This window comes from Chelmon rostratus, chromosome 5 (genome assembly GCF_017976325.1).
Source record: "Chelmon rostratus isolate fCheRos1 chromosome 5, fCheRos1.pri, whole genome shotgun sequence".
NCBI classification, from domain to species: domain Eukaryota; kingdom Metazoa; phylum Chordata; class Actinopteri; order Chaetodontiformes; family Chaetodontidae; genus Chelmon; species Chelmon rostratus.
Genome location: NC_055662.1, coordinates 15,823,205 through 15,840,916, shown reverse-complemented (window position 1 = coordinate 15,840,916; position 17,712 = coordinate 15,823,205). Strand labels below are relative to the sequence as shown.

Below are 17,712 nucleotides of genomic sequence, written 5' to 3'. Positions count from 1 at the left end.
TCTCCACAGAAATTTAAATAACTATCTGTTGCCCGTTGCTATCTTAATTGTGCTTAACGTTACTGACGAGTTCCTTTTTCAGCCTTTTCTTTTCGTTTCCTGAATAATGAAGGATGGCCGCAGTTAAGTTTTGCTAAAAATATCGCGTTCTTGTGCAGAATGTGGATCAGTTTGCAGCCATTGCATCGCCATTTGTTTTAATTTGAGTGAAAAATTCAAACTGATCCAGGGTCAGCAGGGCCCGCCCGCTCCCATGAGTGCCCTCCCGAAGCACGCTGGGAAATCCAGTTGCGTGTCACCATGGCAACTGTGCACCACTTGGGTTTCGTCTATTTGTGAGTGTTTTTTAGCCGTCATTAGCGAGCTAAAGAGCCATACTTTATCTAGTAACATCTAAATTATTAGGTAGTCTATCGTCTGAGTTGAACTTAATAGAAAGAAGATGTCGGATATATTATGCAGGTGGCTGAACGAGGAGCTGCGGCTGTCACAAGCTGTTGGTAAGTGCGACTAAAGTTACAGCCTCAAGCTGCCTGCTAGCTGAAATTATGCTAACGCCAACTCACTGGTTTAGTTAGTTACGTCTGTGACTACTTTGAAGTCAAGTCAAGTCAATTTTTATTTACTTAGCCCGGTATCAAACCACAATTTGCTTCAAGGGCCTTCAGAATGTTTAACTTACTGCATATTAAGTACTGTTATTGTGTCCTTAGCCCTTCGATTCGGATAAGGAATAACGTTAACCTGCCTTGTCACAATGAAATGCAAAATGCGTGTGAATTTACTAAGTCAATAACGTAAGCTATGTTAGAAGGTAACGTTACATATTAAAGTTGATAAGCAATTATCAACCTATTAACAAAGGCAAGAGATACTGATTGGTATTGTAGGTGATATCATGAGAAACGTTATTTTTTTAACTTGAGTATAGAGTATTTCTGGAATAAACCTGAAAAGCCTACATAGCTAGGTCAGTGTAACCTACTATCTTACTTAGTTATAACCTACTTCAATGGATAATCCATCATTTTTCATGTTGCAAGCAACATTGCAAAATGGTCACATGTTGAAAATGTCGTCTGCGTAAATGGTTGCATGTTCATTTTTACAGACCCAAAGACCTTGGCCAAGAATTTCTCCAGTGGTTACCTAATTGGGGAGGTTCTGCATAAATATCAGTTGCAGAACGATTTCAGTATGTTTATGAAAAAGGAGTAAGTTGACCACTCTCTCTCCCTCCCTTTCTCTAGCCACACTATCTGTCTATGCTTCTTTGCTTTTTCTTGCTGTAAAAATAGCTGACTGTTGCCTAATTCTGCGCTCATTGGAAGTGTTCATAATAACTAAAGCTAATTACACTTTTTCTTATAGCACCGCCATCTCCAAATTGAATAATTTTACCCGTCTTGAGCCTACTCTCCACTTACTCGGGATCTCCTTCGACATAAACACAGCCGAGGAACTCATGCAGGAGAAGCAGGGTGTTGCCACACGCCTTCTTTACCAACTCTACATCTCACTTGAAAAGACACAGAGAGCACAGATCAGCGGGACAGTGATGGAAATCATGGAGCCTGCAGCCAATGCTGGCCTGCACAAAAAAGAGCATGAGATCTACTCTGATGTAAGGGGGGACTGTAATAATGTATGTGTATTGTATGCATGTGGTTAGGTGCAACAGCATGTTTGTTCTGTAGAAACATATTAAGATAAGTTGTCTTGCTCTGTACCAATGCTGAAAAACTGTAAGGATATATATGGCGACTCTGACTGTCTTTCAGTCTTTTTTTTATGTTTGAAGATTGAAGATGAAAGAAGATTATTAGTCTAATGTAACATCAATATCTACAAAAACTGTTTTGTTTCTGTTTTTTTCTGTCTGTTTTTATATAGAGACTGCATCAGGTGGTAAAACGTGATGCAGATCTGAAGCTGCAGAAAATTTCTCAGCACTATGAGGAAAAATGCAAGCAATTGCGTGACAGGTCTGTGATGATCCATCCCATCCAGCAAAAGAGACAACTCAAAGTCCAGGATGTCCATAGAATGAAGAATATTGAGAAGGTACTGGAGACCAGGAAAGTAAAATACAGTATATTAATACTTTCCCCCTGTATTTACTGAGCATAAGATCAAAATGTGTGATCAGACTTTAAGACAGTCTACCGTTTACATCTTTATCAACTTGACTTTTTACATATTGTTTTCCTCAGTCTCACATGTTACACAGTCACCACTCTCTGCAGTACTCTGCTGAGTGATAAACCTAAACTTGAACCCCAGCTGCTTGATGATGAAATAAAGGAAAGCTCATGTTGTTAACAGCTGGGAAATGTGTATGTTGCAGCTGCAGGTGTGTCACTGGAAGCACAATGACATCATGACTTGTAACCAGGCCACCACTGTCCAGGTTCCCAAGCCACCTCCCTACACTTCACAGCTCAATCTAAAGAGGAGACAACATCAGCAACAACGCAGAGCACAGCAAGCACAGGTGTGATCAAGATTAAATCATGATGTGATTATTTACTAATTTACTTACTTGGCTTGTTGACACAGGATAAGATGTAAAATGGTGTCCACCGAGTTTGTGGAATCTTGCTGACAATGGCCTTAACTCTTGTTACAAGTCCCTTCAAAATCTCACATCGGGTCATCAGTATCTGTTGAATAAGCAATAAAAACATCCCTTACAGGATTTTAGACATCAGGCCCAAGAACTTTGTGTCTGTTCAGATGTTCCCAGGACTACGCAAAATCAATAGTTTGTTATTGCTAACACCTGTCATTGTTAACAGGGGGAATATTCACTTTCTACTCCAAGGTTTTCCCTGGGATTTTCTTTACTTTGAATTATTAACTGATGACCCTCTGTATGCAGTACTACCTCTGAAGCAACTGTCATGCTCAACAACAATTTCTCCCATTTTGTCCATGCAGAAGGTCCAGACTGAAATAGCACAGTTTGAGACACACAAGAAGAAACTGGTTACTTGCGATTTTTCTTCATCTCCAAGGTGAAAGACAAGGAAACACTTGCCAAAATAATATTGTATTTATGTAGTATTATTTGTTTTAAATGTTTGTATTAATGTTTTTTTCATAGCAACCTGAGATCTTCATTATACTAATGACATGTGTGAATTGAATCTTTTCAGTGCTAGTGGTCAGCCCATCCCTGGAGATTTTCCCCTTGGTGGCAGCAGCCAGGGCTGCGATATGCCTGGAGGTGGAGCTAAGATGATTTTACAGTCCAATAGCAAGTATATACAGGATATCCGGCAGAGATTGGCAGAGAATGCTCGTGAGCAGAGAGATAAAAGACAAGACAGATTCCTGGTGGAGCAGCTCAAGGCCCATGAAGCACGAGAGGTGAAACTTCTCCTCTCACTGAGAAATGTTAATGTATCTAATATTAATAGAGATAAATACACACTTAGATTCATTCAGTACAGTCTGTTTCTCTATCTGAATAACATTTCTCTCGTCATTCATTTCCACTCATCTATTTGTTTTTGTAGACCATATGGAAAATACATTTTATATAAATCTTACATATCTTATTCTCTTTGTCCCCACACAGTCTGTTATTTGACATTCATGATTTAAACCCAAAATAAATCAAGTGAGCAGCCACCTCTATCTCACCCTGCAGGAAGCACAGCGAGACGAGCAGCTGGTGAAGCGTCTGACACGTCAGACTCAGCAGGAGCAGCGTTTGGCAGCTCAGCTCCTTCAGATACGTACTCAGAAGGAGGTGATCCGGCAGAACCGCCTATTCAGAGAGCAGCAGTACCAGCAGCGGAGAGAGAGGGACTTCCAGGAAGCTCTGGAGAGGGAGGCGGTGAGATAGGATGAATAAAGAAGAAGAAAAATCCAGTCTATAGTTAGACTTTATCTGTGATAGTATGAGTATAGTCATAGGAAGAGAGGAAAGGGTTGATTTTGGTAGTTTTTATGGTATCAACAAGGTATTAGATGTTCTGAAGAGACAGGGACTTAAGAGAGACAGATAGTCAAGTAAGACTATATGACCTTACAGTGATCACACCTATACTGTAGATGACTGATTTAGTTGAAAAGAAGGTACAGATAAATGCCTCACAAAGGATGAAGGCCATGGTTCAGCATGGTTTCAGTGTTAAATATACAGTATGCTGTCGTATAGTGTGGTTGTGGTGCTGTTGCATTGTTTTTAATCTAATTAGTCAGGCAATTCCAGAGCAGAATGTCGTGTGATTAGCTGTGGTTATTTTCCATTTGCTCTAAAAAGTTAAAGAGTCTTTTATGATTTATGATTTAAGGAGGAAAATCACACTTTTAAGTCTACATACGAGTGGAGGCTTTAATGGGTTATTGATGTTCTGTTTATTGGCAAACTTTGAAGCTGCTTCAAATCTTCCTTTCTTTTTTTCTGCAACCTTCAGTATCAGTAATCAGTACTGATTACAAAAGTTGATGTATCTTTGTTTGTGCCCCTTTAAGGCTATTTTCCACAAAACACTACAGTAGTTACGTCTTTTGCACAATAAATGACCTATGTGACATCTTTCATCTTTCTTCATTAATCACTTCACTTAACGTTGGTGATAAGCAGGAACATTTATGTCATGCCCTCTCAACTCATCCCATTCTTTGACTGGGGCCTGGTACAGGCTTTGGCTCGGCAGGCTAAGTTGGAACATGCTGAAGAGATCAGAAAGGAGCTTGGAATCTGTAACAGGATTGCTGCTGAGCGAGCTCAGACCAGATACAAGAAGCACTTTGCGAGCTGCAAGGACATTTTGGAGCAGATAGTGGACTTGGCCACCAAGGTTGGAGAATATCGACTGCTCACTGGGAAGTACGTAACACAGTTGCTTTTAATGATGCAGTAGAAATATGCATACAGTATTTGAGCTTGAAACCTGTCAATTAATGAGTATATGAAAATGTCAAAATTTTGAATTGTGTCTCAGTAGTTACCAAGTATTATTATCAGCAATTAATGTGAAAATCTGATTTCAAGAGTTGAATGTACTGTAGTTGTTAAGACATTTGAACTTCGACCACTTCATGATCTGAGGGATGGCGTTGAGAGAGTAATGATTACAAGTGCTCTGTGTCTGCAAATTTGATTTATTTCTTTTTAGTTCACGTTTATTCATTCAACCCACAAAACATAACATCAAGGTTGTTCAATTTAGAATGATTTTTTTCTTTTCAAAAAAATACACTCAAGAGACAGTGGGGAAAATAAAGTTAATAACAACAGGAGCAACGGGAGGAAATATATGGGCAAATATGCTGTTAGAGCATTGGTTTGTTTCTGTCTGTCATCATTGTTTTTAATTGTTTTCTGTCTACACTTAAAAGGGTCTTTTAGGAAAGAATTGACATCTGATTGAAGACAGAAGTCTTTCTAATGTGAAGAATCTGCCAATATTGGAAGCAATTTTGTACAAATGACCAGTGGTCAAATAAAATCAGGAGATGTCAACATCCTGTCTTCTTCTTCTCATGACCAAATACATCATTTCCACAGACATGCACTGCCCACAGAACCCTGCCCAGTATTCACTTTTTATATGTGTGTATACTATATCTGTCCTATTTTACACATCAGCTCTTCTGCTCGTGGTTAGATTAACCTTTTCTTGAAATATGGTTAAGTTAAATAATTTTCAGGCTCGATCAAAAAACAAATTTCTTTTAAATACATTGGGGGGGCATTAAAAAAGTATTGTACAGTAATTAAGTAGTTCAAACAGGTCAAACCATTTTCAAATGTGTGATCCAGATTTCATTTTAACCGCAATTCCACTTAATAAGTCTAGCCCTGCCTCCTGTCCTTTTTTTCTGCTGTCCTGTCCAGTCTGATTCCAGAGAAGCTGATGAGAGAGTGGAAGGAATTGCTGTTCAGTGGTCTGCCTCTCTATGAGCCGATAAAGGGCCAGCAGCCAGGGTTTGAGTTCTCTACCCCGCTAGACCCTGTAGAACTTAAGAAGCAGGAGATACTCAAAAACCAGGACTATGATGAATACACTGTGAGTTTGAAACATGAGTGTAATGTTTTTACAGTAGTGTTTGTACATTAGTGTTTGCCCACACATATGCATGTAGCTTGTGTGTGTAGACTGAATAACTTGTTGGTTAAACCTACACTTTCAAACTAATACTGATTACTAGACATGAAGTAGGGAAAGCCGACCAAGCTACATTTTTTTATGTTTTTAAGTTTATCCCTGAACTGAAGCCCTGAAATGTCTCAATGCTGAACATCCTCGTTGTTTTAGCCATGTGTTATGTTTGTCAGAACATGGTAGGTGAGTGGGCATGGCCAGAGGAAGCAGGGGACGTCAAATTACCTCCGACCAACAACGACATTCTTGGACGTGTTGTCCTGCAACTGCGGAATATTGTTCTTCAACCCATCATGGAACCCTCTTCACCTTCATTTCCTCACTTTACCCTCAAGGCCTGTGTCCTTGGCAAGTTTTGCTCTGGCAAGACCACCTGCCTGGCCAAGATTGCTGAAGGTACACAGCTTGCAATCTGAACATAGATGCAAGCATACACACAAGCACAATGTCACACCACTTAATTATGCTTTTATTGAAATTATATATTAAAAATGGATGTGGAATAAGATTATACGGCTTATTCGTTGCTGAGTATGTTGTTTTCTGCCTTAGCCCATGGCATCTATGTCTTATCAGCTGACACGCTGATTGAGGAGGCTCTGAATGCTTTCCAGAATGGAGAGGAGGTTAGTCAGATACAATATGAGGGGACTGTAACTTCACTATTATCCTTTTTTATTTATTTTGTATGATTTTGTCATATCATTTGGCTTTAAAGGGATTTTTCAGGATCATAAAATCTCACTAGTTTCACCTGCTGTTGCTGAAAATGTATGAACTTGTAAATGTATGGCCCTAACATTTTTAAACAACCCTTTTTTGGACAAAATCTACAGGCCACAGAGCAGCAGGAAGAGAAAGACAATGAGAAACTGATCACATCCTCCGTATCACTGAAACATGGTTGGTTACTGAACCCAGCATTGTATTCTATGCTATTTTGCACATCACAGTGTGTTTACTTGCTTGTAATAAAAATGAATAACACAATAAGCTGCTTCTTTGATTTGATATGTGTCACTTCTATTGCCATTGTTTTTCAGATCTCGAAGCTAAAGAGGAAAGTAAAGACAGTGACTTAAGAGTAAGTGTCTCGTTTGTGAGTATGTTGCATGTGATCTTCTGACTCTGTTTTGTATTTACTTGTCACAGTGTAACCTGTATTCAATACATTTAACTAACCAGATTAAAATTAGCTTTCCTCACAGAGAGAATAATGATTTTTAGGGGGATGTAATAATTACATTTTTCCAGAATTTATGCATATCTTTTTGGAATGAAATGCTTGACTCTTTTCCTGCTTAAATGTGTCCCTTATCCAGCTGTCTACAAGGGCTATGCAGGGAAAAGCTGCAGAAAAAGAGCTGAGAAAAGGCAATGCCATCCCTAATGAGCTGTTTGTGGATATTATAGTAGAGGCTATCAGGTAAGTACATAACTTGTACTGCTAGAAATTATTGTACGTGGGATTCAGTCAATTGTATTGTCTTGTTTTTACCATAATTCATGTCACATCAGTCAGTATTTCAGAGAAATCTCAATGATACAATGTTAATTTTGTGTACAGTGTAGACAAAATAAACAAGCAACAACTGCACAGGCACTCTCAGAACAGTGAAATATTTGCTTGTTAATGTGTCCTTACAAGGCAGGTCCCAGCTCAGTCAGGTTGGATCCTGGATGGCTTTCCATTGGACATAACCCAGGCCTACCTGCTAGAGAAAGCCCTGGGTGGCTCTGTAGACACAGGAAATGTTGATGTAAGCAGCAGGATGGACCTTGCTGCTGATCCTAATCCACCCAAACCTCCAACATCCCCAGCTCCCGTACTGGACCTGGCTCTGCTGCTGGATGTCCCGGATGAGTGCGTGGTCAGACGTGCATTCAGTGAGACGGGTATGCTACAGTGGTGGGAGTTTAATGATATGTATCTTTGTGCACCTGAACATTATCTGTCAGATGTTGTGTACATACACAAGTAATCAGTTAAATTTGAATGTATGCTTTTTTGTTTATGTGATTCTCTTGCTCCCAAACCTGGTGCACATACAGGTACTGCTACAACCTCCCATCCCACAGACAAGAACTTGTATCTGGCACAAATTCCACACAGGTAAAAAAAAAAAAAGAATCAAATTGGAAGCTGCACCGATGAATGAATTAATTACTGCTACTGCATGACTGAGTGTCTAATATCTAACATCCTTTTCCCCTCTCAAGGATCACAGCATTTCATGACACTTGGCCAAAACTAGAGAAATGGTTTGGTGGAAAGCAAAACATTTTGGTCCATGTTGATGCAGATGTAGAAGAGGACGAGCTTTACAGGAGGGTGGAGTCTGTCCTGCAGCAAGTTATGATGCAAACACAGGAGGGTGAGTGGTTGTCATTGCAGTATTGCAGTACAATACTTCTTATTACTAGTGTTTGCTACTTTTGATATTTTATTATTATGTATGTAATTTTTTACTGCTTGCTATTTTGATATTTTATTATGTATAGTTTGTTCTTTATAGTCTTATTTCACAATTTTTCACTTATTTCACTGTGTGTAATGCTGCTGCTGCACTGCAATTTCCCAGCTTGGGATAAATAAAGTATCTCTCTCTCTCTCTCTCTCTCTCTCTCTCTCTATATATATATATATATATATATATATATATATATATATATATATTAACTGAATGTTAGTAGACTCAAATTCCAACTCAGAATCAGTTTCTTTATTGTTCCATAAGATTGCGTAGTAATTTAGTTTAAAATAAGGTTTTTATTTTTTTCAGACACAGATGATAATAATCTTTCTGTTTCTACAAATATATATTGTTTACTCACAATATTCCGATATATAATATTCCCTTGTTAGCTCTCGCCACTCCTCTTGTTAAAGAGGAGGGAAAAGCTCTGGATTCCTGCTCTTCAGCCACACCGCCACCTGTCAACCAACCTACAGCTTCCACAGACAAAGCTCCTGATCCCACAGCGTCCCATTCCAGCCTCAATGAGGAAAAAGCCCAAAGTGCGAAGTCCCTTTCCAAATCCAGCACACACTCCCCCAGAGGTCATTTAACCCATAGTCTGTGGATCATACATTTTAATGTAAATTCTGATCACAGAAGAAATCCTGCTTCAAAGAGAGGATTTAGAAATGATATCTTCTGACCATGAACGTGATGTGTTTTATACACGTTTTCCAACTAATAATGACTGTGGATGCTACATTCTACTGACTAATGTTGACTGATTTGTCGATAGGTAATTTAACTATGATAACCAATGTCTATTTTAGGATGATTTGGCCCTAAATTACTTACCCAGTACTGTAATCACTCAGAAAATACGGTCATTATCAGTTCCTTATTTGACTAAGTCACTTAATATGAAACTATGATCATTTAACATTCAATAAATATGATTTATTTTACTTTGTTTAATTGTTAATTTATGCACTTTCCTTCTGGCTTATCAATAGGGCATTCTAGGAAGGCGTCAACTTCCTCAGTGACCAATGAGGACTCTCAGGGAGTCCCCAAGAACCCACCTAATTCTGCTTCTCCCTGCCCAGGTTCATCCAACTGGGTCTATGTGGATGAACCCCTTCCCCCAGTAGGATACAACTTCTATTTATGTTTGCTTTGCTTATTAGAGTTGGAAATCCACTCCTAATCTCTTTCTCCCGGAAATTTTTTTTTTTTTTCGATGACATTCAACATAACATTCACTGGGGCTTTTTATGGGAAAATACGTGTCTCATAACATCTTGGTGAAATCACTTTCATTATTCTGTGTATTGTGTTGTTTTATCCCCTGATTTGTTCATCTTTTCCCCTCCTCATCTCTATTTTTAGGAGATCCCAGAGTACCTGTGCTCCCACTGGGACACATTGTGTGACTCTTACATGAACAACATAAAGACAGTGATGCAGCAGCTGCGCTCACAACGCACTGCTATTATCCATCGCCTATACGACATCAGGTATTCTGCAGGCCTGGGAAGTAGTGTGAACACAGTTTATTTCATGTAGTATGCTACCTTTCAGTGCCTGTCTTTTTTCCAATTTACATTTGATTTTAATAATTGAAGATTAATAATCACCTACATGGCCATGTCTGTACATACATTCTTACATCTGTATATCTGCTAGCAACACATCTCTTCCCTACATCTGTAGAGAGGAGTACAAGCATTACCTGGGGCGTCCAGACTTGAAGCAGGAGCTAGTGTCTCAGTGGCAGAAGGACTTTAACAGCATACCTGATGATATGAGAGAATACGAGGACACCAAAGCAGAACTACATCTGAGGCTGGATGTAAGAAGAACTTGTACTATAATATAATGCCAATGTTGTTAATCTGCAGAAAAATTAAGATCCAGAATATACTGAGATCTTCTTTTGTGTGTACAGGAACTGTGTGAACGTTTGTGGGACATTAGTGACAAGCGTAAGGAGGAGGATGAGCAAGAGAGGGCTGCTCTCATGGGTGAAGGCTGGATGGAGGACCACACTGCGATCATAGTTAACCACCACTCTATACTCATGCAGGTAACTTTTTTGTTTCTGTGTAACCTGAACAAAAATGTTACATTTTTGGTCATTTAAATTCTGTAGTTTATAAGCTCATGTTTTACAATATTTTCCTTTAATCAGTGTGTTTTCCAATCTCTTTCTCTGTTTATGGTTTATAGGAACGTATGTCTATTATGTATCTCTTCCATGTGAGCTACCATTACCTTAGATTGTTTGTGTTTTATAGGTGGAGTTGGACCGTTTCCAGGCCACACTCTGTCTTCTTAGGGTCTACTATTTGAGCATGTACAGTGAGGTGCTGCCTAAGCTACCCTCCAGTGCTGTTTGCATCCCCCTACTTGGCATGCCAGAAATTACGGACCAGGACGAAAGGCAAGAAACACACTATTAAAAGCAACCTAGCCATTTTAATACAAGATAATAAAATTAGATGACAAAATTGTGAATACTTTATACATGATGAGCGCAGAAAGTAAAATATTTATTTTGTTCCACCAGTACTGAACCAGCGAAGACAAGTGTGGACAAAGGAAAGGCCAAGAAGACAACTGAATTGTACAGGAGAAGCAACTATTGCACACAGTGTTTCCTTTAACTTCTCTGCAGTCTGTTTGAAAGATGAAATGGATGTTGTCATTTACTCAGAGGCCAAATACTTGCCAGCATAAACACATACACATAAACATTTTGCTCCTCTTCTCTGGTATTCCCCTCCTCCCCAGACGTCCTGACTCCTCAGGAGAGGTCTCTAAGACGGATGGCCAGCATCAGACTGAACTTGTCAAGGTTACATCAAGTCAGATTTCCTGCCTCTCTTCATGTAGCTTTCATTCTCTTTTAGTTTTTAGTCTTTTTCAAGGTCTGTAACTGATTTTGCTATTTTAGAACCAACTCATTTGTACTCATAAAGGATTGCCATAGATTGCCATATCACCTGCCATCTTTTGTTTATTTTTGTTGATACAGGTTGTACTGTGTGGATCTTAATGATTTTAACTATAGTTTAGTTAAAGGTGATATGCATATACAGTCCTATAGTAAGAGATACTGACCCTTGTCATTGTTTTCTCTAGCCACCACATGAGAAACTGATCTCTGACTATGAGGAGGCACTTACAGTCATCGACAAACTGGTAATGCTCTGTTTTACCAGAGTTTCCATGAACAAATGATGGAGGTGTGTATAGTTTTTTTTCCCAATCCCTGATGTCTTATATATATGTGTGTGTGTGTAGGTGTCAGCTGAAGCCCACCAGGGGGAGACAAAAGAGAAGGAGGAGAGAGTGCAACAAAAGGGGATGGTGAAGGCCAGTGCAACTGCAAACAAAACAGAAAAAAGGAAGCGGTCATCAAAAAAACAGAAAGGCATGTCTTGTTTCTTAAGCACTGAGAAAACTATAGAGAAGTGCCCCTCTTAGAATGTATTGTATGCATCATTATCTTCCTCCTTGTTCCTCCAGGTCCACCATCCCCTCCTCCAGCACCCATCCCTGATGATGAAAACAAAGAAAAGTGTCATGAACAAGAAGTGAAAAACAAAATACATAAAGAATATGCTGCCGCACTGGATCACGAGGGTATGCACGCACACACACGCACACACACACACACACACACACAGTTTCAGTAGTTTCTTTATACCACAATTTCTTTAATCATCATTTGTGGTCAATTTTCTCTAATATAAAGGATATATAAATGCAGGTGCGTCTGTTTGTGTATTCACATGTGTGTTTTCATATGTGCACATACAGTATGTGTGTGTGTATAAATAGTCAGTATACTTGTATAGTTTTGTTCCTGTTTGTTTTCCTGCATGCGCATGTGTTTTCCAGAGAATGCAGCAAAAGTCCGCATTGCACTGCTGAAAGGTCATGGTCTGGCGATGGTGCAATCCTTGCAAAGCAGAGCTGAAGAGAACTTAAGCAGCATGAAGAAGTGGTTAGAAGCACACTATCTTGCAGAAATGAAGAGGTATGGTACAGTATGAGTGTGGGATGGAGTCCATATAGATGGATATCAATATGAAGGTTACAATGGCAAAGGGCTGCATTGTTGCTCCTTTTTTATTTGCAGTGATTTTTGTTAATGTGTGATAGATCTGTCATCTATGGCCATGTCATGTCATGTTATGTCATAATGTTACTTATTTGGGTGGATGTATGTTAGCCCCCAGAATTGAATTGTTGGACTAGTGTATTACTGATTTTATTTATTTATCTTGACAACAAAGTCACAGAACAGGGTTTTTGTCAGTAATTATACACAGAAGACATGGCTGATGTTTTATCTATGTCTGTCTCCTTTTCTCTAGTATCGATCAACTATCAAAAGTGGTTCGCCACCACATAGAGGCTGGTGCTAAATTGCAGAATGAGCTTGTGTTGGTATGTAATGACTTTATCAATGTATTAATGCATGCACTCTCACGTCCTTTCTTTAGTTACAGGGTAACTGCAGGATGAAATTTGAATTGATCTCCCAGAGTGTGACATAGGACAATGGGCTGTAGACTACATTTGTTCTTCTCTATATTCTTTCTCCAGGTTGGTACTGACTTCTACCTGAATGGAGACTGTAACATGGTGGCTAGCCCACCTTCCCCTCCCCATCCACCTACTCTGGAGAAACCCACACAATCTACTCTGACCATCACTCAGTTTGAGTCACTCCATAAACAGTTCTGCATTGTGGCTCCGTCAGGTACATATAGGGGAGACAAGCTGCCATGTGATTGGGTCTGTTAATCCTGCTATTAAGCTGTCCATCATCTGTCCATCTGTTTCCTTTCTTTTGTGACTTACAGGCCTCATGTCCAGTTTTGAGTTTTCCTGTTTACTTAGAGATATTATCTCTGTTATCATGGGTGGAAACACCTTGCCTGATGCCTTGATTGACAAGAATGAAAGACAGGTATTCTTTAAAGACTTCTTCCAAACACAAATTTGGGCAATAATTTTCTGTTTGCTTCATGGCACCAAATACAGCAAGGCCACAAGGTAGACAGTTTCAGTTTCAGTCAATGACAAGCAAGACACAAAACATTCCTGCACCATGCTGTTCAGTTACTTGCATGTTCTAAACAACCAAATAAAACACACATTACATAGCTTACAGGAGCCTTGTCCTTCTCTCTCCTGCTTTCAGTTGACGGAGATTGTATCTCTGCTAACGGATGGCGATGAACTGATAGACTGGCGTCGGTTTTTGCTCAGTGCTGCCCTCCCTTGGCCATTTCCCTCCTTAACACAGCTGCTGGTCACGCTCCAACATTTCAAGGCAGTGGACACTGGTGACACCGGCTATATAAACGAGGAACAGTACCTGCAGGTTAGTGTCTTTACACAAACTCAGATGTACACATTGAATTCTAATTCTGATTCTGGTGCATACTTCATATACAGTAGTATAAAGTGAAAACTCCCCTGTAGCTCCTTGAATATAAAAGGAATTTTGAATTGCTGATCTTGCCTTCTTTCTCAACAGACAGAGTTGTGGTTTTCCAATGACATGGCGCAGCCTGTCTCTGAGGACCCCTCTCAACCTCTAACTTATGACCATCTGGCTAACCTGCGTAAGGTAAACTACTGTACTTGCAATGAGTGGCAACTTAATTACAAATGAAGGAAAAGTTTTTTCCCAGAAAATGAGAAATTTAGGTTTTCATGGTACATAGACAACATGAAAGTTGGACAATGATGGAGGAGGAAGGAAAAAATACATTAAGGTACAATACAGTTATACCCAGCTTTTTGAACTATGACTATAAAAGCTATGTTAGAGCCATGATTAATATTTAAAATAATTAATAATATAATTTGAAAGCAACATAAGAATTCATATATTTAGCATGCTGTGATTTCTAGTTTGTTTATTTCATGAAAGAATGTTTACTGTAAGTAAGGGGTAATTCAACAGTTATTTAGATTCTGGACTTTTAATTTGATTGCATGCGTAAAGGCTGACACACTTCAGAACTGAAACTACGGTGGAAACAGCTAGAAGGATTTAGACCAGCACAGATGTATATAGTTTTTTGACCATGCTTGCTGTGTAACTCTAACACCTGGAAATTGTTTTGAAGACCTGTTTTGTGAACCTCTTTTATTAGATAAAGTTTTTTTCAATAGTGCTGGACTGAACGACACAGATATTGATCGCGCTGCCGTAACAAGATATTTTCAGTGTTATAATTAAAAAAAGAAATGTATCTAAAACACAAGAGAATACAGTCATCACAATGCGATCTATTTTGTTCTTAACCTCAAAAAGCCTTAAATCGACTGTATGACCAAATGAACTGCACTGCAGGTAATATCTAACATACACTTGTAAATCAGCTGAAACATTCGTCTCTGTTCTTCCTTGTTAGTTCTTTTTCCAGCTGTTTGCAGACCACTCTTTCTCTCCACCTCGACTGTACTATGTGTCCATGCTGCAGTACTTTGCAGCTGACCCCAACCCCAGACAGGGCTTCATCAGAGCACTTAGTGTAGTGCTGGGACAACATCCCAGGCACGCCTCACCAAGCCATCTTGTCAAGGTGAGTAAATGATTGCACAAAGTGAATGAACTTGCCACATTTGCAATTCATTGCAAAAGCACTTTTTCTTCTTCATCTTCCACAAACAAAAACATTATTATTTTCTGTTGCCATCATCTTCAGATGGTCCTCAATTTTAATAGAAATATTATTTTCAGTAATGCCAACAATGATGTTGTATCAGCATGTGACAGGGTTTTCTAGTTGCTCATTTGATTTGGAATGTGTTCATGTTTCTCTTCAGTACAAACTATTGCAACAGGACAATATGTTTTGTGTATACAGTCTATGCCCAGTATAGAAGAGGGCACAGAGCTCAGCTCCACAGAACTTGATGGAGTGTACAAGGGAGAAGAGACTCTGTGTGTATCAAGCAGTTTATTGGGGGAGCAGGAAGTATCCATCCCAGCTCTCCTTGCTGTCATCTGCCACAAAGTCACCAAGATGAAAGACACCAACCTCCTTCCTTCAGGCTGCCTGAGTCAGGAGGAGCACACTGAGGTATCTTATGAAAGTTCAAATTGGGCTTCCATGGAAATATATAACTAAATGGTTAATTTAATTAGAGAAATAATGGGTTGATTAAATATATCAAACATGTAAGTCCAAGTTCTTGAACAAAAATCCTCAGTATACTGAAGCTGTGTAAACCTTTGAAATTACTGATTCTGTGTTTTTTTGCAGGTATTGTTGCATTGTAAAGGCAAGAGGGGCTACACTAAAAAATCAATTCTGAGCATGAAACTCTTCCCTCATAGTAATACTGTTCATCTCTGCTGCCCTCTAGCACCTGGTGCATGTATTCAGAGAGCTGGGTTACAAGCCAGAGGACTGTGTCCCGTTCTCTGTTCTCTCTCAGCATCCTGTCACCCAGAGCCTCATGGAGACCTCAACACACTACCGACTAGTAGTAAGTCTCTATGGGAACTCATTGCTTTTCTGTTTCCCTGTTACAGTGTCTGTAAGTGAATGAGACTCTAAAATAGTACAGCACTGTGCACTAATATTCTCATTTCTTATTTTTCATGATGACAAACCCACATGAGGATTCACCTACATTCACCTTTATTTATCTCTTAAATTTCTCTCTCTCTCCCTTTGTCTCTCAGAACATTCATAAATTGCTCCTGGGCCATCAGGATGAAGGCGAGGCTAACAGCTTGACAGTTTCCTAAATGATAAGACATATGCGGCACATATATACTTTTGTATGCACCACAAATACCTTTTTCACTGAGGAAATATAAAAGATGATGCTTTGGCTGTTTTAAAGCATTCTCATTACTTTCACTTTTGAAATGTTTGCTGTAATGTATTGTGTACGTCACTACTGAATAAATAGATTTGCTGCCTTAACTAGTTTCAGTATGTAGATAAGTGGTGAAGGTTAGAATGACAACATAATTGATCTGGCAATAATGGCAGGCTTGACCCTTCTTACGTGCTTTTTTTTCCTGATACACTCCAGCAGTTTTCCTAACTGACTTGTTTTTCTAATGACCTCCCTGACACAGAAAAGCATTGGTCGTGGCTACAAAGAGTGCATTGTCCAGGATAACCTACATGTCAAGCCTGACTTGCCAGCAACTGCCCACCAGGGCACCCACAACTCTATCACAGTCCATTCAGCAGTTATCGCAGCTACTCTATTTAGCAGTCACTGCTGCTTGACCAATGAAATAAACAAAGACATATTCAAAGAAAGGAGGCATATATAGATAAAGTAATTAGTGTTGTTATCTATCTTTTCTGGTTACCAAAGACAAAACACCATCTTAACGCATTATTAAACTAAACTAGGTACGGGTGTTACAACAAATATCGTCATTATCATTGATTTGCGCTTTCCTGTACTCACTGATAGACGGGGTCACATTCTGTCAGCAGCCTAGAGAGAACGTAACTCGTGTCAACATTTCCATTTGTCTGATTTGATACGAGGGCTTGGAGAGCCCCCCACCTCCCTGACCCACCGCCCTTTCTCTCCTTCCCTCCCTTTCATTATCACCGCAAGTCCAGGGCTCTAGGACTTCTCAGTGTCTGACTTTTAGAGGAAACAGAGCCACTCAGATGTGTAATATAGACAGAATCATACTTGCAGACTTGCATCCAAAAACCTCCTGATAATACGGAATAAATCAGCGCCTTAATGTCGGACCTTTTCCACTTGTTGCAAGAAAAAGCATACTGGATACATTCAAGGTCCACTGCGTTTTGTCCTGCTGATTTCTTGTGGAAAATTCTCTAGTTATCTGGATCACAACTCTGTTTTAGGACCTGTCTGCCCCATTCGCTCACTGGATCTAACTTTGTTGCTATATTACAGAATAAAAAGGGCAAACTTTCTCACAAGGAATTGTTGCTCACAGAGAAAGGTTTTCATTACAGTTTATTTTTAAATCGGAAGACTATTTTAGAAGGGCTGCAGGTCAATTGCGTACTCTAATAACAACATGGGGTTTGTATTTTGGACGTTTTCTCTTCTGGCTCTTCCAATACTCCAGTCTGCCAAGATCC

At 39.4% G+C, this 17,712-nt stretch overlaps 1 protein-coding gene across 1 annotated transcript; it reads left to right on the top strand.

Annotated features, from left to right (window-relative positions):
- The first annotated feature begins 442 nt into the window (after positions 1–442).
- On the top strand, positions 443–16,419 carry spef2 (sperm flagellar 2). The gene is made up of 39 exons (XM_041937421.1): positions 443–500; positions 1,112–1,214; positions 1,372–1,624; positions 1,894–2,064; positions 2,348–2,494; positions 2,941–3,017; positions 3,165–3,372; positions 3,656–3,844; positions 4,656–4,843; positions 5,855–6,026; positions 6,296–6,518; positions 6,675–6,749; positions 6,951–7,025; positions 7,166–7,206; positions 7,445–7,548; positions 7,771–8,018; positions 8,175–8,235; positions 8,343–8,497; positions 8,989–9,183; positions 9,595–9,728; positions 9,971–10,098; positions 10,295–10,433; positions 10,530–10,667; positions 10,879–11,024; positions 11,151–11,207; positions 11,375–11,438; positions 11,726–11,785; positions 11,888–11,963; positions 12,161–12,229; positions 12,488–12,626; positions 12,967–13,039; positions 13,199–13,355; positions 13,459–13,565; positions 13,800–13,982; positions 14,139–14,231; positions 15,025–15,195; positions 15,481–15,696; positions 15,983–16,105; positions 16,305–16,419. Exons 1-39 carry the CDS (start codon positions 443–445, stop codon positions 16,368–16,370), a joined length of 5,082 nt encoding a protein of 1,693 aa, XP_041793355.1. The 3' UTR covers positions 16,371–16,419.
- The last annotated feature ends 1,293 nt before the right edge of the window (positions 16,420–17,712 follow it).